The following is a 25080-nucleotide window of genomic DNA, read 5'->3' on the forward strand; positions in this document are numbered from 1 at the left end:
AGCGTGTTGGTCTTAGGCCTCGTTCCCCTGAGCTTTCCGCTGTGCCCGAGGGAACGGCACACGGAGAACCGAGGGAGGTGAAGGCGAGACAAAGGGCACCATTTAGAAACTTGGTCTCGGATGGAGGCAGACTTGCATGCACGGAGCGTTTCGGCAGAAACCTCCCAGGGACGGAGAGGCACTGAGCGCCCTTTGTGGCGTCGGCCCGGCGGGTCACGTGGCGGAGGTGAGGCGCGCGGTGGCTATTGAGCCCGGGCGCTCGCTCACGCAGCTTCCGGGTGCTTTCAGAGGAGAAGGAGGCCGAGGAGAACAAGGAGCTCACTGATCCTTACAAAGAGAGAGAAAGTGACGTCGGGAAGAAGAAAGTGGAACACGAGATTTCTGAAGGAAACGTCGCCACGGCCGCAGCAGCTGCTCTGGCCTCAGCTGCAACGAAAGCCAAGGTTTGCCAGCCCGCCCTTCCCCGGAGCCCGCCGAGTGAATGGGCGTGTTGTTCTGCTTCCCGGGGGCATTTGGGGTGCAGAGGCGGCCGTTGGCCTGAGTGGGTGCTGGGTGAAGCGCCCACAGCGGGCGGATGGTGGACAGCAGGGCTGGCCCTGAGGGCGACGCCCGCGAGGCGGGGCTGCTCTGCGTAGCCGGCCCGGACTGCGGGTTGCGGGCGGGACGGGGAGTCTCTCTCGTTTGCTGCAGAGCTTGACTGGGACCGCCGTTCCCATGTCTCCCAGATAGAAATGTTTGTGATTTTTAAAACAAAAATCTGTTTCCTTGTATAAATACTTAATCTTGCTCTCGCAAACTGAAAGGAGAGAGGAGGGACCTAAAATAGCTCTTTTTCTTCTTGAATTTGCCAGCTCTTCTGGGGGTGGTTTTCTCTATTTATAACACAGCATTGGCTTCACGGCATATTTAAAAAGGAGAGAGAAATTCATTTTTCTCACTTTGTGTTAATTTAGCATTTTAAAGCATTCCAGGCATGAATATGTAGTTTCAAAAAACCTCTTCACCCCTTGTCCACTTCACCCCCGGAGGTGGTTTCCTCCCACTGCAGGCTGCCACGTTTCGAGCGGCGGCTCCTGGAACAGGCGCAGTCACTGTGTCTGGAGCTGTTCCCTCCATTGGCAGAGATGTGCCTCGTGGCCCGGGGTTCTCCCAGACCACTCGGCTGCTGAGAACTACTTCTCCAGGTGTTCCATCTGCGGAGCATGGTTTCTGAGAGACCCGTAGGTGACCGAGTTCAAACCACAAGACCACTGTTTTCAGCGTCCACCGCCGGACGTAGGAGAGGGGGTGTTTGCGGGCCACGCTCACGCTCAGCTGGCTGTTAACTCTTACAGTAGCTTGGGGTCTTGCATGTTCCTACCTGCTGGTCTCGTCCAAAGATGCCTCCTCGTCGTCGTCGTGCTGTGGCACAGCTTTAAGTGGTCTCTTCTCCTCTACCACCCCCACCTCTAGGCATTTTTGAGGCACACATTTTTATTTTTTTGAGTCTCCTTACCTTCTGCCAGGTTGTGCTCTTTGGCCCCTCGTTGTCTCTGAGCTGCTCACGTTCTCCTTGTTCACGCTGTCGTTAGACCTTCAGCGTTGTCTCGGCCAGACTTGCTCGTTTTCTCAGTGAGGAGCTGAAGGCCAGGAGAGCTCCCCTGCTCTGCGTCCTCTATCGAGGCCCAGTCCAGCCATCTGCCCAGTCCCGAGACCTGCAGCCTCAGCTCCTTGGACGCCTCCCACCTTCTCGTTTTTTTTTGTTGTTGTTCTGCCACCAAATCAGAGCTTCTGCGTTGTTTCACTTCATCTACTAATGCCTGGCCCCTTTGCTGTCCCGTAGGGCTACCTCCCACTCTGTCCTTCAGCCAGAGTGATCTCTTGTTTTTAACTCTTTATTGTAGTGTAACTTAATTCGAATGAGTGGGTATGTGTGTCCACAGCTAGCGAAGTCCTCACAGACCGAGCCCCACGTCAGTCTGCGTCCCCGAGCCCCCAGACGCCCCCCAGAAGCGCCCTCGTGCTTCCCTCCAGGTGCTGGGCCTGCCTCCTGCATCCTGGCTGGCCTGTCTCCTCGCTCCGGGGGAAGCTTCTCCTATTTTTGATTTCATATCAGTAGAATCATACAGTATAAAGTACAAATATGAGCATGGTACTGGATTTAATAACCCCCCTCGCTCAGGCTACAGTTCCAAGCTCTCTAGACTGGGATTCGGGGTTTTCACGATCGGGACCCTTCTCGGTCCTCAGGCCCCGTTTCCTGCCTGCCTCACCTGGCCCCGCGGGCTCCCTGCCGTCCTGGGCAGGCCCACGTCTCCCTCATCTCCCTCCGGGACTTCTGGGCACCCTCCCTCCCTCGGAGCACGGTTCTCCCTTCCTTCCCACCACTCCTCCCTCTGTTCTGTGCCTCTGTGCGTGCAGGCTTCCCTGCAGGTTGCCAGGGAAGAAGCCGAAACGGCAGATTGGGTTTTGCAAATGCTTCGTGGTGTTTTCACAGCCCAGGAAGGCGGGATGACCTCAGAGCTGTCGGCGCGCGTGTGTTGTGCACACTGCTGGCCGCCGAGCCACAGCCGTGCGGCTCCCTCCTTGCGGAGACGCCGCTGCTTTCATGGATGCGTTTCCCCGGCCCTTAGACATCCCCTGCGAGGCCTGGAAGAGTGTTTCCAGAGCGTTTCCTTTCCAGGTCACTGACTGTTTACACTTCCTCTTTACTTCCCTCACTCTGACTTCCAGTTACTGGGAACTTGGACTTGATTCTCTACTGATCTGGGAAAGCGATGCCAGGCTCCTCGGCAGGGCACCCGCGAGCTGCCCGCGCCACTCCCCGCGGCCCCGACAGCTTCACAGCACCCATCACTTCTGTGCTCCGACGTAATTAAGGGATAAGGAATCCGCTCAGATTACTGTAATTAGTACAGTTATCTAGCCGATCCAAGTTTCTGTTACTCTCTCTTTGTTCTGGGTCTATAAACAGCTTTGTTATTGCGAGTTTTCCCTGATACATCTTCACTGTTTGTCACATTCTGACTCGCAGCCGTAATTAGAGGATCTGGGTGAAGGCCCGCAGCACGCCGCACAGCCTGCCCCCCGGCCTGCCGGTGAGAGACTCGCGGTGGCGCGTCCTGGTCTCCGTTCCCCTCCTGGCCAGCCAGGCGCTCTGGATCCCGGCCGTCTAGGGTTCAGGACTAGCTGGGAGGAGGAGCTCAGAACTGTTCTGGGGTAACCTGGGTCCTCCAGAAACTACAGCGTGCTGTCCTTTTCAGCAGCCGCAGGATTCGGTTCTTCCAAGGCAGCAGAGATCACCTTTTCTTAAGTCCACGGACGGTCCCTTCAGATGGACTCTGCTGCCCCCCCGTGCCCACGCGCCTGCGGAGGGGCACGGGGGGGTTGTCTTCCTGGGGACGGGGCCAGTTCTGGAGCCACGGGAAGATTCTTGCTCACGCCTCAGAAGTACCTTGACTGGCTCCCTGGTGCCTGAAATTCTTTCTCAGCAAGTTTTGCCTAGTGCTTGGTGACATTTATCTAACTCCTCTGGGTCCTGTGAAGGTTCCTGATTTCCTTAAGAGCCCGTTCTCCGCCTCTGTGACTTCCGCTGGGTGGGCTCGGTACACGCACGTCACCGAGTCCCTAGGTGTTCTGAGCGCCTCGGTGGCAGGAGGGATGCTGCTCTGTGGCAGGAGTCGCCGTGTTGCCTTCTCCCAGACGAGGCTCTCCCCGGCGAAAACAGGAACAGTCGTGGAAGGCAGGCGGGCAGGAAGGAGGCTCTCCGTCGCTGTGGAAATGCAGGCGGCAGAGCGTTAGCCACGCCGCCGGGGCTCGGTCAGCGGAAAGGACTGTGGTGCCCTGGACAGCCGTGTTTTCTTCCCGCTTTTTATCCTGAAATGACTGCAGACCCACGGAAGGTGCAGACGTGTTATTACAGGGCCACCCTGTGTGCTAGCTACCAACTTTTTCCCGTGTAACATTTTACTTTTAATTAACCCAGTATTTTATATTCTTTTTTCTCCTCTGTGGTCTTGGTAACTCCCATTACTTCTCAAAACCTCATGTAGCAGCAAGACAGGCCCACAGAGCCGGCCCCTGTGACCCCCAGGAGGCACAGCGGTGTCCGGGGGCGGCCAGTGTGAGCTCCCGGGTGGGGTCTGGAGAAGGTGGGGCGGCTCCCCTGCCGGGCGGTCAGGGCCTTGGCGGTCCCCACAGGGGTCCTCGTCCTTTCTGGGCGGTGTGCCGTCCTCCGCAGCGTGCTGCTGCATGGGCAAGGAGCAGGAACAGGGCACGTCGTCAGTTCTGGGGCGGGCGAGTGGCACGTTCTTCCTCCAGAGGAACTGCCTGTCTCGTGCTGTTTGTTTTCTGTGCTCTGGACCCTCTCCCCACACTGGGCGGGACTCGTTCTCCCTCTCCCCGCACACTCCCCCTCTGAGTGCTGGGTGGGGAGGGGGACCACTGTGTGCTGGGCCCTGGACTGCTCCCCAGAGGGGAAGGCTTGTGTGGGGAGGGTAGAGTCAGGGTGCGGGGGTGGGGGGGTGAGTGGGGACCTGCCCCCCCCCCCCCGGCCCCCTGGAGCCTCCTCGCTGGGTGCTTTGGAGGGAGGAGTTCGCCACAGGGTGGGTGTCCTTCAGCCCTGTAAACGGGCTGATTCCTGCCTGTAAGGACTGGAAATCTGGGTAGTCAGTGTTTGGTCCAAAGGGGACATCTGGGGCGCCACTCTCCATCACAGAATCCCCACTTTGAACAGCCACTGTAGCATTTTGTTGCTCTTTTTAGGCAAATATTTCAATGATTTGAATGGTCTTTTGCACTTAGCACCTGGCTGCCGTGGAAGAGAGGAAGATCAAGTCTCTAGTCGCTCTCCTGGTCGAGACGCAGATGAAGAAACTAGAGATCAAGCTGCGGCATTTCGAGGAGCTGGAGACGATCATGGACAGGGAGAAGGAGGCCGTAAGTCGGGGTCTCGGGGCGGCTCTCGGACCATTGTGCTCTGGCTGCCCTTCGTGAAATACCGGCTCGATAAATGGGAGGAGGGAGCCGGCTCCGTTGGCCTCCGCCTGTCTCCTGTCCCTTTTCCGCGTTTGCTGTGCCCCTCAGAGGAGTTGCCAGGCAGCGGTGGTAAACAAACCCACTCTCCTCTCATCCTGAGCTGTTAGGTCTAAGTACCGGCTTCTCAGACCGTCGCTTTCCAGGTCCGGGACGGCATCACACTCTCCCGTCTTGGCCTGACCTCTCTGCCCACTTGCTGTCCAGGTCAAGGGTTTCCTTGAGCTCTGTCTCCGTCTGACTGTCCGACTGCTGGGAAGCAGGGGCTTCCCGTGCTGAGTCGGGCTTCACCCTGTGATCCGTCTCGCGAGCCCTCCTCAGGCCCGGCCGCCGCTCGCCCCCCTTCTCTGCCCTCTGGGGAGGGGCACCCCTACGGAGCGTTCTCCAGCGTGACACTTGTCTTGTTTGGGCGTGGCCCGCACAGGACCGAGAGAATTACGAAATCCGAAACTGAGGGAGGGAGGAAAAACAGACTCACCAACAGCGCCCACGGGGAAACATTTTGTGTTTCAGAGGACGTTTGGGGAAAACAGATTAAGCTGTTCAGGTAAATTCTGTAATGCGTTTACTGGGAAGGGAATTGGTGACTTTCCAGCAGAGGGCTAAGTTTGAGGGGTAAGACTGTTTCTGACTACGTTCACTCGTGTCTACATACGCGGTAGTAGCATCTCCAAAGGATAGAGCCTTAGGATCAGAAGAGTTTCAACGTTAAGGATCTGTTTATGTTTATTAAGCCATTTCTTCGTGGTCAGTCCAAGCAAGTCCTGGCAAATTCTTCAGGATGAGAAGCCCAACAACTACCAGAAGGGCCCATTTTTGTTTTTGTCCCAAGACCAGCTCGGCCACGTACCCAGGCGTCCTGGCCCTGCGCGGACGGAGAGGCCGCTCCAGGAACTCCCCTGCCCACAGCCTGCACCACCACAGCCCCGCTCCCTGACCTCGGACACGTCCCTGACACCACTGGCCCTCTCCTCCCTCGGAAGCGCGCCAGCCGTGCTCCATCACGAACACCTTCCTCATGCCTCTCTCTGTGCCCCCATGTGCCCTGCCGGCACGGCTCTGCCCCGTCTGCCTCCCTCCTGGGTCCCCCGGCTCTGCACCTGGGAATGGCGTGCCCTCCCTACTGGCTGCCATGGCAGCCCAACAGAGCCCTCGCTGTATTGTAACTGCTGATTCCTGTGGCCACCCCCCGCACCAGAGCAGAAACTTGGAGAGCAGAATTAATTGAGTGTCTCTGCAACACAGAACTGGCACATCATTAGGCCCCCATTTAACTGTTGAGTGAATGTAGGCCAGCGTCAGAGTCAGAAGCTGGAAAAAGGGAAAAGTCCCCTCAGAGACCCTGATTTAGCTTAGTGGGGAATAAATACAGTCAAGGAAACAAATGACAGCCCACTGCGCTCGGCTGCTGTGGGACGGGAAGGAGGACGGCCTGGAAGATGGGGGAGGGTGTTGGAGGACGCTTCCCAGCAGTGAGCGGGAGCTCCGAGGAGTGTTTGTGTCGCACATCTGACCCACCCCAGGAGGCTGCCCTCTGTCACTTCTTAGGTTTGTGCAGGGCCCTTGGGATGGCGGGGCTCTGATACAGTGGACAGTGGTCATTCGTGAAGGAGCACTGGCGTGTGAGCCTGGGAGACGGGCATGACCCTGACCAGGCACGCACGGAACCGGAGATCGGCAGGGCTCCGTTCTCAGTTCCAGGTCGCGCTCCCTTCCGAGGGTGGGCCTGCGGGTCGCCCAGTCTTGTCCCTCCTTGGTGGAACTGTCACCTGGGGCTGCAGAGCCCAGCCCCTTCACAGTTCTCTCCCTGGTGCCTGGGCACCCAGGGGCAGCGGGGCGCGGCTCCACTGCTCCTGACCATTGGGAATTTGCCTTGTGCTGTGGATTTTGAAAAATTGTTTCTTTTAAATATATAACTCCACTGTGTTTCTCTTACTTGAGGTTTTTTGTGCTAAGTTTGAATCAGAGCACGAGAAACATTTCACAGGGCAGTCTGATAAAACAGCACGTTCTCCCAACTCTGCTGTGCGGGGTGGCCCTGCCCGGATTCCTTGGCAGCCTTCTCTCAGTCGGCATTTGGGGCGGGAGCGCTCTCTGGGCGGGGGAAGCCCCCAGCCGTAGCCACTGGATGTCGGCAGTACGCCTGTATTAGCTATCTCTGTGCAGAGGCTACCCCAAAGCCTGGGGACCGGGAACAGAAATGTCTCGCTGTGGTTTCCGAGGGTCGGCGTTCTGAGAGCAGCTTCGCTGGGTGGCTCAGGCCCAGGGTCTGAAGGTCCTTCCCGTTCAGCTGGGGCCGGAGGGTGTGCGTTGAGCGTAATTATGTGGCTACTGGCAGGAGGCTTCAGTTCCTTGCCACGTGAGCCTTTTCCTAGTGCTGCTTTTTTTCTTTTTAAGATTTTATTTACTTATTTTAGAGAGAGGGGAATGGAGGGGAAAAAAGAGGGAAGAAAACATCGATTGGTTGCCTCTGGCACACGCCCCAACCTGGGACCAGGCCTGCAACCTAGGCATGTGCCGTGACCGGGAATCAAACCTTCGACCTTTGGCTTAAGTGTCACTTACTCATTTACTTACTTTTGAATTACAGCTGACATTCAATATGATTAGTCTCAGGTGTGCAGCATAATGGTTAGACGTGTGTAACTTACGAAGTGATTTCCGCCCCCCCCCCAAGTATAGTTACCCACCTGGCATCATACAAAGTCACTAGAGTATTATTGACCGTATTTCCCATCGTGGTGTCTTAAGATTTTTAGAGAGAGAAGGGAAGGAGAAAAACATCCACGTGCAAGAGAAATACTATCAGTTGTCTATAGCACAGCCCCAACCAGGGACCCAGCCCGCAAACCGAGGCATATGCCCTGACCGGGAATTGAACCAACAACCTCTTGGTTTAATGGGACAGCATCCAACCCATTGAGCTACACCAGTCAGGGCTCATGGTGTCTCTATAACGTGAACTTGGAGGTCACATCCCTTCACTTGGCCTCACAGACCAGCCCTGGATCCAGGTCGGGGTAGACAGGCTTCCGTGGGGAAGGTGTAAACACTAGGAGATGGTAGGGGGCCAGCCTGGAGGCTCTCTTTCTCGACCGAAGAGAATCCCATGAACTTCACAGGGTCTCTGGCTCACGTCACGCACAGTTGTGACGTAACCTACTGTTCTCCACTCCAGCACTAGTGTCCCGCCCTCCCCTGGGGGCAGACAAAGCCGGGGCTGCTTCTCTGCTGGTGGTTCGAGGGCAGGACTGTTAGGAGGGTGCAGTGAGGGAAGCACGGCATGTGCCTGGCACGGCGTCTGGAGCACACGCGTGTGTGGTACGTGTTTATGTGGCCCCTTTACGCAAACCAGCGAGCAGCCACTGTACAGTGAATTCTCAGTGTTTGTAAGTCTTCCTTGGCCTTACGAACATTTATTGGACCTGTCGCTGTGCTAAACCACCTTATTTGGGTTTTCTCATTTTATCTCGCCAACAGCATATGAGAAAGCCATTAACAAGAAAGTACTGATGGCGTTAAATGTCCGAGGACAAGAGTCCCGCAGTGACACTGGGTGGGAATGCAAGGCCATCTCTTCCTCGGCCCTTCCCACAGGCAGGGGGGCTGGGCGGGGCTTGCACAGGCTGCATTCCACTTTCTGATGACACCATCCACAGATGACCGCACCGGGTCTCACACCTCTTCGTGCAGCTCTGTGTTTTTAGCCAGAACGCTGTGATTTGTAAAGAAATGAGCCCTTCTTACCCTGCTTTAACCTAGAGACTCTGAGATATGCGGGGTTTTAGCATTCCTGGATTATGACTCGGGAAGGTCGAGACTGGAACATGATCAAGCCAGCTGGGAGCGAGCCTTCCCACCCGGCTGGGGCCCCACCCACCTCCTGCCTCAGCGCACTCTGGGGTGCTCGCCTGCCTGCTTGTCTGCACCTGAGCAGCAGCTTCAGGGCGTGCTCTTCTGAATTAAGTGGTCGCTTTTGTTTATATAACATTAGATTTTAAATGTCTTAGACTTTAGGAATCAGGAATGTCTTTAGAATTAATATTTGTCAGAACGAAATACGAAGCGTCTTTTTTTCTAATGGCTTGAAATGAGGTGTTCTCTTCAGTGTTTACTGTTCAGTAGTTAAGCGTGAGTACGTGAAAACTTGAAACCTTGAAGCTCCCGTGAATGTAGCTGTAAGGAGAGTTCGGTGCAGATTACAGCCCTCTTACAACGCACTCGTGTTGGGGGAAGGCAGCGATGGAGCCTGCAGGGTCTGTCTGGGAAGTGACATGATGAATAGGATTGACTCCGGTTCAAGTGACGGTGCCGAGCTGGCGCTGGGTTCGCAGCTTGGAGGGGCCCCCGGCCAGGCAGCCTTCAGTGCCAGGCCGATCGCGTGCCAGTCAGGAGAGCTGCTCTTGGGCTGGGCGGTGCTGGGGCCCGGCACCCCCTGGAGAGAAGAGGAGGGCCCGGGTCCTGCCCACAGCATTCTTGTTCGGATTGAGAACAGTGGTGTGAAAAGCCCATGAGCATGGATCCGGGAGCTGATCTAGTTTATAGCTTCTGGACCGAGTGCTCGCTCAGCCTCTGAAGGTCGTTTGGCTGTGTGTACTTTCAGAAAGGAGACATTGTCGAAAACCCAAAACTGCGAGAACCCCCAACTCTGTCTTTCAGGAGGTTAGAGGGCGGGTGGGACGAGACCCTCGGAGGTCGTAGGGCTGTGAGAGGGGAGGAGGCCGGGGTTGGCTGTGGCTGTCAAGGCGAGCGCCCCGGCCGAGCAGGCACTGACCTGAGCTGTAACCAAGGCCCGGGTCTAGAAAGGGGGCGCGGACGGCATGGTTGCCGAGGAGACCGAAGGGCCTGCCTGGCCAGAGCCAATGGTGTTTGCAGCAGGGGCAACAGAGTAGATCCATTTGCTCATTGGGCAAATTTTTATTAAGCACCCACTTTGTCTAAGCCTGTAGGTACTGGGAAGACAATAGTGACTAAAACCCAACAAAACTCTCTCTTAGTAGGACTCAAATAGTTAATGATGTTAGGTGTTACATGTTGTGTGTGTGTGTGCATAGGTATATGGGGCCTGTCTAGAAGGTATCCAGCCATGTACTAGGAAAAATGGAGACATTTACTGAAGAAGATACAAGATACAAGAAACATTGTACACAGGACAGTGATGCCTCCGTCCCCTTCCAAGCAGGCATCCTGGGCCCTCACACAGTTCTCCCAGTCGCCATCAGCTGCCCTGCCCTGTTTTCCTGAATCTCATCAACGGTCTGAAATCTCTTCCCTTTCAAAGGTGATTTTAGTTTTGGGAAAAGCCAGAAGTCTCAGGGTGCCAAATCTGGGCTGAGTGACCTCGGTGATTGGATGTTTCACTAAAAAAACCACGAGATGTAATGGATACATGAACAGGTGTGTTGTCACGATGAAGCCACCAATCTCCAGTTGCCCACAGCTGCGGCCTTCTGATTCATTTGTATAGTTTCCACCGAAGAATGTTCAAACTTAATGCAAAACTGGATGCAGATTTGTTGCTCTACTCGCTCAGTCATTTTGAATGTGACAGCCACACCGTACACACCCTCACTCAGCGGCACCTACCACCCCCACTGACGAGTACGGTGAAGTCGTCATTGTTCACACACATGCACTCCAGTTCCCTCGCCTTGGTGCCAGCTTACATCAAGTCATGCAAACCATTCTCATGTTAGCAATGGCTGGACCGTTTCCAGACAAACCTTGTACTCTGTGTCTGTACATGCCTGTTTGTCACAGGCAGTGGAGTGGAGGTTGGAGGAGGGAAGGGACCTTCTCACAGGTGTGAGAAGCAGTGGCCCTGTCTCTTCGGGACTTGGTGGCTCTCGGTGGAGGTCTGGTCACTGGCACCAAGCGTTTCAACAGAAGGTGTGATTGTTTACTTCGCTTCTGAGGCCGAGTCTGGAGGCCTCCGGCCTCAGCCGTTAGTCCCGCCTCCACAGTGTGGACGGAGCGTGCGGTCCCCACCTTCTTTCACTCCTTTCCGCCCTCCGCCCTGCTTTATGCAGATGAAGGCGGCAGAAGGGCTCTGTGTGAACTTCAGCTGCACTTGCAGCTGTGTCTGTGTTCGGGGCCTCCGTGCAGAGAAGCGCTCTGTTGAGCCCAGTTCCGCCGGGGCTCCCAGCGTGGGAGTGAGTGGGGGCCGGGGCAGCGTTTGAATGCCGTGGGCGGATGTGTCTCCGAGCACGCAGGGCCACAGGCAGCTCTGTGTGCAGCCAGTCCCGAGAGCCAGATCGCAGCCGTGAAAGAGAGTGAACAGATTCATTCACACCCGACGGGGGGGGCGATGTGTTCAGTTTGGCCGTTAGGGCTTTGTCCGCAGTCCTGGGAGGTGGAAAGGGAGAGAAGACATGCCTGCAGCTTTGGTGTGACTCGGCAGTCTCGAGCGTTCTGGTTTTGTTTTTTTTTTTCTTTTTTCTTTTTGGTGACAAAAATAGTGTGTACAATCAAAACTTTGTTTCAAGTAGTAAAGACATGAATAAATTACAAAATCTCTCCCACCTTCAGTTTTATTCCTGGGAATAATTACTGTTCATAATCTGCCGTCTTCCAGAACGTGTTCTGTGTATGTATGTTCACAAAAATTTGTGAACACAAATTTTTTTAATATAATTGAGATTATGTTATAAATATTGTTGCAACTTCCTTTTTTCTTTTATTTCACTCAGTGTACCTTAGAAATAACTGTACATCTAAAATAATACTCTAATGACTGTCCTTATACATTCAGTCTTCTAGGATGGGTTTTCAGATGTAGGATCACTGGGTCATTGGTTAAGCCCATTTAAAATTTTCTCAGTACCGTAATGCTCTTCTCAAAAATTCCCAGTTCCCATTCTTCCTGATTGCCACAAAGGTGGATGCGACCTTCAGCTGGGTTCAGCGATGGTGAGGTGTCCACGCGAGACCAGGATCTCTATTGCGTGCTGCCAGGGCGTGTCCATAACTTGGCTGCACCGGCCCCAGAGACCAGCTGGCCCTCCTGGAGCCGGCTGTGGGGTTCCTCTCATCTCCGGGGACCTGTTCGCCTCCCGTTGGAGCTTAACCTTAAACTGGCTTCTCTTTGTGGGGGTAGTACTTAATCACTCATCCATTTTAATTCTTCTAATTACTTTCTTTTAATTACCTTTGTGTTTTGAAATGACAAAAGAATCTCGTTAAAAAAATAGTACAATTGGGGTTAGTTCATTTGTAGGCAATAAAAATTAGACAATATTTTTCCTCAAGGTTAACCTTGATACTGGGAGCTAACCTTGAACGATACTAAGGTTAGCTTCCGAAGAAAGGCGGATTTGGTGTTTCAGACAGTAAGACAGGTGACGCAGAGAGTAACACCCCCTCGAAGACACGCACTCCCCCCAGTGACAGTGCAGTGCCTTCACGGAGCAGAGCTGACCTGAGTCCCGCGGCTCTCGCAGCTGCAGGGCTCCAGCCGGGCGGGCGGGCTGACAGCGGCTCGGCAAGGACGCGGGAGGTCCTTTTCGGCAGCCTCTTCAAGTGTAATCTCGGGAAAGTCCTCGATTTCCTAGAGAGAAGGGTTAAAAGAAAGCAAAGCCTAGGACTTGTGGTGAGAACCTCGAGGTCCCTGTGTTGCCAGTCTGCCTTTTAGCGGCATTACCGCACTAGTGAGCCTTCGTGCGGGGCTGGGCTTCCACAGGGCTCTCCGGCCAGTTGCACCTCGCAACTCCCTTCTCAACCTGCTGACGAAGGGAGGCGTTAACCCAGGCCAGGCTTTACCCTTTTGGGGTCACCCTCCCCAGAGAAAGAGTCCACGCCAGTCTGTTAGGACCGTGGTCGCACCCGGTCTCACTCCCTCCTGCCAGCTCGCACCCACTTACAGAATCATTTCGGTCTCCTTCCCGGGGAGACTCTGTGAAAGCCTCCTCCCCAGCACCACGACCGGAGCCTCACCACCTCTCTCCTCATTTATGCTGCTCCTCCTCACATGGTCGTGTGGCCTCGTGCTGTACCCAAGGCCCGTGTCCCTGCACTCGGACCGTCCGAGCACATGCCCCAGCTGCTATGCCCCGACCAGCGATGCCTCCCCTCGACTGCACAGCGCTCCTCTGCCAGCAGCCCAGGTTTTTGGGCCGATTCTCGCGCGTGTCCCACCTAGTCTCGCTGGTGACAGTGTGCAGTGCTTATCTGGAGAACTGGCTGCTCCTGGAGCTAAAGTGCAATCGGGTTGGCCAGAAAAATCCGTCTAGTTTTTTCTGTAAAATAAAAGACAAGTTTCATTTTCACCGGTAACTTTACTGGTTTCAGTACTTTGAGCGTGTCGGCTCTCTCCCCCTGTTAGTTGCTGGTGGGCGAGGCCAGGGCGCTGCTGCTGCTGCACGTCTCCCAGCGCACGAGGCAGCCCGCAGCGAAGGGTTCTTGGGCCACGGTGTCAGCAGCACCGGGAAACGCCGCGCACCACCTTCGGCACGTCCCGTCAGTCACAGCACCTCCTGCACACACCGCACACATCTCTTTTTTGTTTGTTTGTTTCACTTGCATTTTTACCTTTCTTTTTTTGTTTGTTTGTGTTTTTTTAATAAGTGGCATTTTTTTAAAGATTTTATTTGTTTATTTTTAGAGGGGAAGGGAGGGAGATTGAGAGAGAGAGAAACATCAATGTGCAGTTGCTGGGGGTTATGGCCTGCAACCCAGGCATGTACCCTGGCTGGGGATCGAACCTGCGACACTTTGGTTCCCAGCCCACGCTCAATCCACTGAGGTACGCCAGCCAGGGATGCATTTTTACCTTTCTTGAAATAATAGAGCATGTCAAAAATGTTGCGTAGGCATATTCTTCCATCTTCAGTATTAAAATGGCTGCACAAAAATTCACCAGTTTTGATAAGTTTTTTTGAATGCATGCTGATAGGACAGTTGTCACAATATAATCTTAACAAAATAATTTTAAATGAAATTAAAAGACGACTAAGGACTACTAAAGCCATTGTACAGAAAAAACAAAGCGAACATTTTGGCCAATCCAGTGCATTTCCTTAACCTACTGAGTGCCTTGTGGAGTAGAGCCAGCCAACAGAAACATAGTACGAGCCATACACGTGATTCCCAATGTTTTTTTAGTAGCCACGTTAGAAACCCAGTGTATGTAAAATATTTCAACACGTAATCAGTATGGAAAATAAATCTTGTTTCATACTAAGCCTTTAAAACTCAGTGTGCTCTCTGCACCTCTGGCACATCGCGTCCCCATTAGCCCATTGCAGGGGCTCGGAGCCACTGGCTGGGGCTGCAGGGGCGGGCCGCCCCGCTCTGGAGGGCGCCTCCTGGTGGCCGGGGCTCGCTGTCGGACACAGTGGGATGGGGCCTTAGTGAAGAGAAGCAGATCCGTCAGCCCTCGTTACGGTCTTTATTTCGTACTTCCAGAAGTCTGGGGTTTTACTTCTCCTCTTTTCCATGTTGGTATTCTTTTTCAGCCCTGAATTAATTTTGATAGCATTCCATTCTCTGAACTGTCAGGCATATGGTTTCTGAATTTCTTGGCACATGAGATAGTTTTTCTCTGTATTTTAATTTAGGTTTCAGAAAGATTATCTTGAATGTTGAAATGCTTGTGTTCCGCAAGCCACGGTGAATGCAAACGTTTATGTAGACATCTCAAATACACTGACTTTGTCACCCGGTGCAACTGAGGGCACTTGAAAACCAGGGTTTACAGTGGCACTGCCAGAGTTCCACAGAGAAAACGGGTACCTTTGCAGCTAAGGCCACACCCACACACTCAGAAGATGTATCTCTGGTGTCACATTCTACACCTGTCACCCAGAGGGTCCCACCTGGAAGAGGGCATCTGGGGAGGGTGGCGCACTTGAAATACTAGCTCTGGGGGACCCTTAAAAGGGCGGGAGGGCTTGTTCCGCCTGGGGGAGAGGAGGGCAGGTACAGACACTTCTTAAATACCTGGATGCCTGTCACACAGAGAAAAATGCGCATGTCCTGATTGGACCCAGAGGATAGTGGCCCCACTGAGTGAAGGCCATAAGGAAAGGCAGACCTTATACTTGACGCAGAGACCTTTGACCCCAGTAACAGGCACCCAAATGACAATATGCTACTTAAGAAATGATGCTTTTTTTCTCGCTGTCGCCATTGCGGGAGGGGCGGTGGCCGTGTTGCTGTGGAGAGGGATAGGGAACTGGGGGGTTGGGTGGATGGCCTGGGCATCACACGCCCCCTAGATGGAGCCTCTGCTGGTGTCACCTCTCGCCCCCTTGCTTTTCTCAACAGCTAGAGCAGCAGAGGCAGCAGCTGCTCACCGAACGCCAGAACTTCCACATGGAGCAGCTGAAGTACGCGGAGCTGCGCGCCCGCCAGCAAATGGAGCAGCAGCACGGGCAGAACCCCCCGCAGGGGCACCAGCACTCGGGAGCGCCGGGCCTGGCGCCCATGGGCGCCGCGGGGCACCCGGGCATGATGCCGCACCAGCAGCCGCCACCCTACCCGCTGATGCAGCACCAGATGCCGCCGCCCCACCCACCCCAGCCAGGTGAGAGGGGCTCTGCCCCGGGCGGACGGGGCTGGTGGCCTCGGGCTAACCGTGCTGCCCGTGGCATCTGAACAGAGCTAGCTATTCGGGACTTGGTTGTCATCCAGGAAGTTGGAGGCAGGGGAGCTCTGGTCTTGCAGCCGGTGCTCTTAAGGTCACACTCAAGCACAGCGTAGGACACTTTCAGTGAGATGCGCGAATTGCTGTCCATCTCGCGGGAGACAGTCGCATACCCTACCAGCCACACTCAGGCCGGCGTCCCCTCCTCCAGACCCTGTGCATCCCAGAGTGTCTTAGAGATGCATCCTTAGATTGACTGTACTTTTTTTAACTTAAAACACATCTTCAAAGGCGGACACACAAAGAATAGTACCGTGTACCCCATGCCCCAGCTTCCACAGTCATCCCCTCTCCGCCGCTTCTGGCTCGGCTACGGAGCCCTTCGACCGAGGAGTGGGGAGAGGGGCGTGACGCTCCCCCGGCGCCTCGTGCGCGGCTGCGAGGTGACCAACGTTTCCTGTGTCCCTCCTTGCTTCGGGGTGAGAGGGAGACTCCAGAATGTGCCTCTGACCAGGGGAAGTCTTGTTCTTCAACGTGACGTTCTGTCGTCACACCCGAGGGAAGTAACCCAGGTTCCTAACGTCGTTAGTTGAACGTCTCTGAATGCTTCATGTGACTGGATCCACATTCAAATGGGGACCGACGCTGCGTTTGCTCTAGCTCTCTCAAATCTATTTTAATGTGTTAACAGTTCCCCTCCTTTTCTTCCCTTCTTTTTTTTATTTTCTTTAATGTCGTTCGTGAACGGAGGAAACCAGCGTTTACACCTGTGGCTGTGCCCAGTTGTGCACTGAAGGTGCACAGTGTCATCGCACCTGTCCTTCCCGTCTGCTTCCCCCCTGTCTCCCTGCCACACGGCTCCCGGACACCAGAGCACTTATTGCTCTGGGTATGTTAGCAGCTCGGGCTCACTTTCAGGGCCGGCGTTTTTCCTGCACTGTCCGTTGACTCTGTCAGTGACGCTAGTGGTAGACGGTGCTGTCGGTGTTGCTGGCTGACCCGACCGTCACCGAGTTCCCCACATCCGTCACCCACGGGCTCACCCGCCGCGGGGAGCACCCTGCGTGTCCAGGTTTCCGTCCGGCGTTGCAGCGCGGCAAGGTTTCTGCACGTGTTGCTCCTTCTTCACTCCTTCCCTCGCATTTCTTAGTAACTCCTTTATTTAAATAAAAAACCAAAACCTTCTCCCTTAATCATTTACTTTCTTGGAAACCAGTCCTTATAGGACAGTCTGGGCAAATGCATCGTCCTTCCCTTCTGCTTACCAGTTGTTTGAATGAAGACTTCCTGTCACCCCAGCACCCCTCCAGAGATGACCGGGCGGGTTTTTCTTTCTGTCGTGTGTGTGTGTGTGTGTGTGTGTGTGTGTGTGGGTTCAGTAGTGTGGATTTCTGTACGTTTCACGTGTTTCAGCCCATTCTAGGTGTTCCCCTTCTCGGTGCTCGAGTTGTCCTGTCTCTAGCCCGCGGGGGTCCTTCAGGGCGACTGCTCTTCCCAACACTTGGCCGCCTTGAAGCTGAGCGCACACTGCTTTTAAGCTGAACAAACAACATGATTAAAACTAAAGTGTACTTTTAATTCCACCATTTTTATCCCACCGTCGTTTCCCCTCGAAGGGCAGTGTGTGCGGGTATGCGTGGTTGTGTTGCCCCAGTAACCGTCATGCTGCGAGATGTTTATCATGACCTGCAACGATGTGCCCCTACGTTCTAGAAAAGTTAGCGGCTGTGGCATCTGTTAGGAGCTGCGGGCAGTTATCCAGGTCTGCTGGTCAGCTCAGGTGTTGGCCAGGCTTGAGGGTGGGTCAGGAAGGGAACCCCCAGCCTCTGGAAGCCAGCCAGGCTGGGGACGTGGTCAGAAGGTCACGACAGATTTATCACCCAGAGCTTCCTTTGCCCAGCTTCCTGGCTGAGACCCTTAGAGTTAAATCGTTGTGTAAATGTAGAACTCTTCCTCCACAAAACTGGCATCAGTCTGGAGTAGAACCTGTAGTAGAGGTAGCAGCTCAGCATCGTGGTCTGCCGGGCCGTCAGACACAGGAGACTTGGGCACAGGGTGGCTTAGTGTAAACCCACACTCGTGTTTCTCCCTTTTAGTTCGTGCCTCTGCGGTCACTCGTTCGGATGCTCAGGCTTTCGTGTGGCGGGTGCGATTTATGTGCTGCTGTCCCTTCGTTCCTTGGCCGTGTCACCTGGCCCCACCCCACCCCTCACTCACCTGAGAACTCTGGCCTTGTCTGGGTGCTGCTCCTGTCTGTGATCCCGCGTCCAGGCCGATGTGTGTCTCCCAGCCAAGGGCGAAGGAAGCGCCCGTAGCAGAGCGTTCTGGCGTGCGCTTGGCCAATGGAAGCTGGAGGAGGCTCCGGCCATCTTTATCCCACCCTCGGGCTTTGCTGCTCTTCAGAAATACTCGGGGCTGTGTCGCGTCCTTCCATTTAAATTGTAAAGCAGCGTGCTTCCACAGAGGGGTTCCTAAATTCAGGCTTCGCAGTTCTCGCTGAAGACCGCTGTTGCAGATGGTACTCGATGAACAGTCATGATGGCAACCCAGTCTGGAGCCACACAGTAGCACCCCCGACCACACCGTGGGCCGGGTGTCCTCGACAGTGCCCGGCAAACCAAGGAGCAGGGTGGCCTGGGCGGTGGCTGCGGCCTCCTGAGGTGCCCTTGCCTGCGTTGCTGACTCGCCCGAGCAGGGTGCCCCTGGCTGCTGGGCGTCTCCTTTGAGGTAGGCTGGTCACTCCTCCGGGGCCTTGGTCCCCATCTGAAGTAAGACGACCTGTCCGTGACTGAGTCCAAAGGAGATGACGACAGGAGTCCCCGTGTGAGTGCGGTGCGGGCTCTGCCCTCCCCTGGGCATCTGCGGGGAAAGGCCCGCCCTGCAGCTTTCATGCCCGAGGACTGGAGTGGCTGTCCCACCAGGGAGCCTTTATCTGTCTCTCCCCGTACGGGAGCAGGGGGGGGGGGGGCATACTGGTTTAAATCTCTACGGTTTCCTTATTATTAACGCGTAAGAATTGTTAGAAGTGCCTTAGAAATCAGAATAGGATTTGATCTGATTTGATGAAAACTCAGACATGGTAGAGGCAACGTTTCAGTGATGAAACTGGAACATTTTACATCAGTTAAGGTATTAGTTGCTCAAGGAAGTTTTAAACAAAATTTTTTTAATTGACTTTTGATGGGGGGGGCAGAAAAACGTCGATTTGTTCCACTTATTTATTATGCATTGACTGGTTGATGCCTGTGTGTGCCCTGATTAGGGCTCAAACCCGCAGCTCCTGGGATATTGGGGTGATGCTCTCACCAGTTGAGCTACCCAGCCGGGAAGTGCAAGGAGAGTGAACCAAGGCATTAGGCACTTGGCTTTTTAAGCCCGCGAGGTGGACCCACTCACACAGCCCTGGCTGTGGAAAGGAGCACCCCCGGGGAGGGGTGGCCAGGCCTCGCAGCACCCCAGCCCACACTGGAAGCGGGAAGGAACAGCTCACCCCCTCAGCCAAGGTTTTCTGAGCCGGGGCACCTCGGGTCGTGCCTGCATTGAGGGACAACAGAGCTGCCGGGCTGCCTTCCGGAGCAGCAGGCTGCGCTCACAGAGAGCAGTGAGGGCTCGGTCCTCCACAAAGAGCGCCCGCCGCAGCGCCCCGGAAGCCAGCCGCTTCTGGGAGCTGCTGCAGGAGCGTGGGCCCCGGAGGAGGAGCTCGGGCTTCCCCTCGCTTGGCCTCGACCAAGTGGCTTCCGTTCCGTTCTGCGGGGGACTCAGCCAGGGGACGTGCTGTGGGAGGTTGGAGATTTGCTCGAGGTTGGGAACTCACGGCTCCCCGTCCTCCTCTCCTGGCTCCATGTCTTCTGCCACCTGCCTCTGCCATCCTGACGAGTCAAATTAAACCCTTAAATAATCTTCCATTAGGCACGGTGGGCGTGCCGCTTCAGTGAAAGAGCTAATAAACCTGAGAGAGTATGAGGGATTTTTCCACTAGGCTGCACCTAATTTTAGCAACCCTTTCCATGTTTTAGGCTTCAGATGCCTGCTGTTTAAAAAAAGGGGGGGGGGAGGAAAAAGCTCGTATGTAGGTCAGACTCCCACCAGCTAGGCTCTGGCGGTGCTGTCGTGAGGACCCACGGCTCTCGCGTGCGCGCGCGCTCTCTCTCTCTCTCTCTCTCTCACCTCCCTCTCTGCTGGGGAAGGAGGCACCCGAGTTTGTTAAAGTGGAAAATACGTACATATGCATTTTGCTTTTAGTTTTACTTAGTTTATTGATTTGAGAGAGAGAGAGAGAGAGAGACATCTGTTTGTTGTTCCACCTATTTATGCATTCGTCGGTTGCTTCTGGTATGCGCCCTGACCGGAGATTGAACCTGCGGTTCTGGTGTATCGGGACGGTGTTCCCACCAGCTGAGCCGCCAGGCCAGGGCCATAAACACTTCTCACTTTGTTGGGTCGTGGCCTGCGCCTGTGCGTGTGGGGCTCGGGGGGGCCAGGCCTCTCCGTGTTCGGTGAGAACTACCAGAAATGCCCTCAGACGTCGTCATCCGCTAGAAAACAGCGAGGCCTGCATCGGACACCAGGAAAACCAGAAGGATACTTCGATTTCAAAAGAATAGAAGCTGCCGTACGAGAAATTGACTTGTAGTTTCCCCCAGTTCTCTTAAATCCCGTCCCGTGTCAAATTGGAGCCTTAGAAGTCTGCTTTCCCCAGGAGAGGTCCTCCTCCCAGGCAGGCTGGCGTGAGTGGGAGAACGGGCCTGGGCGTCAGACCGACCTGGGTTTGTGTCTCAGCTCAGTCTTCGTTCCTGTGACCTGGGCCAGGTGACAGGCACCCCGTCACTGAGTTCCTCATCTCAAAACTGGGCCCATCTCCCCACCGACCTGGAGGAGTCGGTGAGGTGACTGCCACTGCCTGGCAAGTGTGGGGCCAGGCTCCAGCGAGACAGCCTGCTCCCCTCCCGGTCGGCTCTCCACGTGCCCTGCCCTGCCCGTGGCGCACCGGCACTGCGGCTGCAGCACCTCTGGGTGGCACAGGGACCCGCTCCCTCTTGTCCCTCCGTGCTTCCGTGAGGAGTGTCTCTCTGCACGAGGTCCACAAGCAGGACTTCCCTCTGGTCCTTCCATTTGCTGCCGCCTCTCCCAGGGAGCCGTCGTCTCTCACACCCCGAGCACCCGTATCCCAGTGACACTGCTGCCCTGCTTGTGGCAGGAGGATGGGAAAATGGTGGTGTTCAGAAGGCTCTGGAATCGCTAGCAGGAGAAAGAAGGGGTTTCTTTGGTGGTTGAGCTTATGGCCTTGGGAAACCCTAAAGCTGATCTATCCCAGCTTGTTGTTGCAAAGATACAGGGAAACAGGTGAGCAGGGCCACTGCCGAGAGCAGGCATCCTTGCAAACAGCACTGGGGGGCCTGCAGCTGAATGGCCAGATGGCTTCTGTGTGGGGATGCGCACGCTGAGCTGCCGGTGTGGATGGCTTCTGTCGGGAGCTGGGTGTGGGCTGAAGAACTGGCCCAGCCCCTTAGTGGCAGTAGGGTCAGTGTCACACGGGCTGCTGGGAGAGAGATCAGGCCCCCACTCCCACCCCAGACCTTCATCCACACCACCTCTGGAGCCAGGATACCCAGGTCAGATCTGGGTCCCTTGTTGACACACTTCCCGGTGTCGGGCAAGGTGCTCCGTCATTGCGTCTTCCTCTTTCACAAGCTCGGCGACTTAGGGTGACAATACTTTATTCTCTGGCAGTTCTGGGAACTCGGTGCTCACTCTCGAGCAGCCGTGCTTCCTCTAGGGGCTGCGGGAAGGGGTCTGTTTCTCGCCTCCTTCGGCATCAGGTGCCTGGCAGCACTCCTTGGCTTGTGGCCACATCCCCCTCACTCCGTCTTCACCTCGCCTTTTCCTCTTTGTGTCTTTTCCACGTGTCTCGGACGAGAACGCTCGTTACTACATTTAGGGATGATCTCATCTCAAGATCCTTCCTTAACTGAAGCACACGTACAAAGACCGTTTTCCACGTGTGGTCCTTGCGCCCTGGGTGCGGGACCAGACACTGGAAACAGATGGTGTCGGGCTTGACGCTTCGTGTGTCTTCCAAGACAGGCCTTTCTCTGAGCACTGACAGATGTCGTCTCCCGCACCGCGCTGTGTGTCTTCACCGCCAGCCAGCTGCCAGGGGGGCCCGCCTCCCAGGTCTCCCAAGACTGGGCCTCAGGCGTTCTTGTGTCCAGCTGTCTCAGGGCTTATGTCTGAATGCCTACACGGACTCTCATACAGTTGACCTTACGTAGATAGTAAAGTCCTTAGGTTTTAACACAAGAAAAAACTGCAGAGATTCTTTCTCCCCATTCTGCAGAGTACAGTTGCCCTTGTAGAAAAGGGCCGCAGCCCTGGCGTGTGCTTATTGAACTACCTTCCTTTGTTTGTAGCTCTTTAAAACTAAGCCCAGCAGCCTGGCTGGTGTGGCTCAGTGGACTGAGTGTGGGCTGCGAACCAAAGGGTCGCTGGTTTGATTCCCAGTCAGGGCACATGCCTGGGTTGCGGGCTGGGTCCCTAGTGGGGGCCACATGAGAGATAAGCACACATTGATGTTTCTCTCCCTCTCTTTCTTTCTCCCTTCCCCTCTCTCTAAATAAATAAAATCTTAAAGACAACAAAAACCGAAGCCCAGCAGCCAAACCACTGAGCTCAAAGACTAATAAACACCCACCATCATACTGGAGCGGGGTTAGCAAACCTGAGCCTGCAGGCCAGGCTGGCCCAGCTCCTGTTTTTGTAGGGCCAAGGCTAAGGACGTTTGCTACAGGTGAAGTAGTGGAGGGAAACTCAGAAGAGGGGGAATAGTGGCGTCCCGTGAAAGCTGCCTGAGGTTCCCAGCTCAGAGTTCATAAATGAAGGTGTGTGGGGGCCCAGCCATCCTGTGTGTTACGTAGCCTCTCTGGCGGCTTCGAGCTGCAAAGGTGAAGAAAGGGGAGCAGCTGTGACAGCGACCGCGTGGCCTACAAAGACTGAATGTTTACTGTCTGGCTTTTTACAGAAAACATTTGCTGAAGTGCTGAGGGCTCAGTGTGAAGCTGAGTACAGGAGGTATTTTACGATGCCTAGGGCTGGCATCTCCTGTCACTAATTCCAAAACAATGGGGGGAGACGAAGGAGTCGGTTGTCTCTTGCGCTCTCTTCACCCCCCACCCCACCCCTTTGGTTCTCTGGGGCTGCAGGGGCCTTCGTGGTGGGGGACAGGGAGAGATTTTTTTGTGACCAGTCCTTGGGGATTCCAGTCAGAATCCCTTTTGAATGGTGATTTCACAGTAGCGACCAAAACCCTCCTGGGTGTGCCTCCCCTTGAAGCCTGTGTGTGAGGCTCAGTCTTGACTTCAGCCGTAGTCCGAGGATTGTGTGGCGGCTTGTGCGGCGGCTTGCTGGTGGCATCCTCCCTCCGTCCCCTGTGGTCTCTGCGTGGCATTCGGTATCCTCGGGGAGGCACTTGAGACTCACTGTTCACCCCAACTGACCCGAACGAATGCCTGCCTTCAGGATGCTGCTTTTGTAATCACGTCTCACAGCTACCCGCCTCTCCCAGGGCTTGGGGTAGCCACTCACTCCACAGACCTGCTGCATTATCCCTCCCCACCCCCCAGAATTTTCTTTTACGTGAGCACAGAGGTTACTGCAGGCCCTGCTGTGTTGGCGTCTCAGGTCCTTTGGAGAGCTGGGTTTTCGTTTACACTTAACGGGCTCGGGTGGTGGTTGACCGCTTCCTTCCCAGTGCACTTACCTTAGGCCTTTAAATCTCCCTCTACAGGTCAGATGCCAGGCCCGGGCTCCATGATGCCTGGGCAGCCCATGCCAGGACGCATGATTCCCACCGTTACAGCCAACATCCACCCCCCTGGGAGTGGCCCTCCCCCTCCTGGTATGCCGCCAATGCCGGGAAACATCTTAGGACCCCGGGTAACCCTCACGGCACCCAACGGCATGTGTAAGTAGCGTGCTGGGGAGATGCGTTGCCCAGGGAACGGCCTCTCCGGGAAGGCTGTGGACGGGGAGGGGGGAGGCTTTGTTCTCTGCGATTTGGCAGGTCCCCAGACAGTGCAGCCTGTGGCAGAGGGTTCCGGAATGTCAGTGTTTGGCCGGTGCTCCTCGGCACCCTGATGGCCGGTGCTTGGGGGATGAGAACAGAGCGCCTCCGGCCGCTGGGCTCGTGCGCCATGGCCTCCCTGGCGTGCACTTGTGACCCCGAGCTCTGAGGGGCGGAAAGGACACTCCTCTCCACTCCTGTCTGTTTGTTTGAGGCTGTCCACTTTGAGTCTCGGTAAACCTTCTGAGCTGCTGGTGGTTACTTTCTCTACAGGAGCCTTTTAGCAACACAGGGTTCAAAAGTAGTGGGTGAGAAGGAAGGAAAGAACAGGAATCAGTGGAAGGCAGGAAAAACGAAGTGGTTGCTTGTAGCCACTCTGACACGTGGGCGGGGGCTGCTTAGACCAAGGAAGGCGATTTCAGCGGCTGCGTCGTGAGGGGGTGAGGGTCCAGCGGGCGCAGGCGCTGCTGAGCCGCCGGTCTGACGGTGTGTGCGCAGCCGTGCCGCTTCCCCCAGAGCCCGTGCTCCGCTCCGGCCGCGGCCTCCAGACGGCTGCTTCGGAGGCTCTGCCCTGCCTTCCATTCCTGCAGACCTCCTCAGGGAGAGCAGCGCCCAGATGCCACATCTGTGGTCCCACGTTCATTTAGAAGTTCACGGATGTGCCAAGCAGCTAGCTCCCATTTACAGCACAGAGAGCTGGGATGCACGAGAATCCGGCCTCCCGGGGCTGCAGTGGGAAAATGAGAAGTGCTCGACTGGACGGCAGCGAGGGGTTTCCCCTGAGGCCACGGGGCCCTGCAGTGCCTGGAGAGCCCTGGGGCGCTCCGGGACCCTTCCCAGGGCCAGGGGGCAGGCTGCGTGGGTAGAGGCGAGGCTGGTCCTGCCCGGACCCCTAGCAGTTGGGACACGGTGGGCACACAGAAGAAAGATAGCGGTTTGGCTGGGCTCGTGTGTGGGGCCGCGGCAATAGGAGAAGGTGTGATCTGTTCAGAGTCGGTGGTTAGAGGCTGCAGCGTAGCGGGCACCCCCTCTCCTTGGCAAGGATATGCTTGCCCTGCAGCCTTCCAGGCAGCACACCAATGTGCCAGCCTGCCAGGAGAGTTGGCCGGTTTGCCGTCCCTGTCACAGAGATGTCGTCATCGCTCTCTACCACTGTCCCATCCTTTGATCACCCATGGCTCGTGACCCCAGTGGGCTCTTAGTGGAGCACCTGAGAACAGGACGGGCTGCAGGCCCCCTGTGCCCACTCCCTTCCTTCCGGAAGTGAATGTTCCGGGGCTTCTGTGCTGCCAGCTTGGCTCTCCGGTAGCGGGCAGCCTCCACGGGCGGGCGAGGGCCTCCCCTCCTCGGGCCTTAGCGGTCTCCAGCGAAAGGCGGCACAGGAGGTCGGGTGGGGTCGGTGGGCTTGGAACGCTCTGCAGAGCCT

General features: G+C 55.6%; 1 protein-coding gene across 1 annotated transcript in view; it reads left to right on the forward strand.

Moving 5' to 3' along the window:
- The window catches only part of SMARCC1 (SWI/SNF related, matrix associated, actin dependent regulator of chromatin subfamily c member 1), a 102877-nt gene that overhangs the window by 74836 nt on the left and 2961 nt on the right, over nucleotides 1–25080 (forward strand). The window contains exons 24-27 of the mRNA XM_028518116.2: nucleotides 289–443; nucleotides 4783–4917; nucleotides 15277–15535; nucleotides 23379–23555. Of these exons, the coding sequence (XP_028373917.1) occupies nucleotides 289–443; nucleotides 4783–4917; nucleotides 15277–15535; nucleotides 23379–23555 (726 nt within the window). The remainder of the gene's footprint in view (nucleotides 1–288; nucleotides 444–4782; nucleotides 4918–15276; nucleotides 15536–23378; nucleotides 23556–25080) is intronic.

Source organism: Phyllostomus discolor, chromosome 7 (genome assembly GCF_004126475.2).
Source record: "Phyllostomus discolor isolate MPI-MPIP mPhyDis1 chromosome 7, mPhyDis1.pri.v3, whole genome shotgun sequence".
Lineage (NCBI taxonomy): Eukaryota > Metazoa > Chordata > Mammalia > Chiroptera > Phyllostomidae > Phyllostomus > Phyllostomus discolor.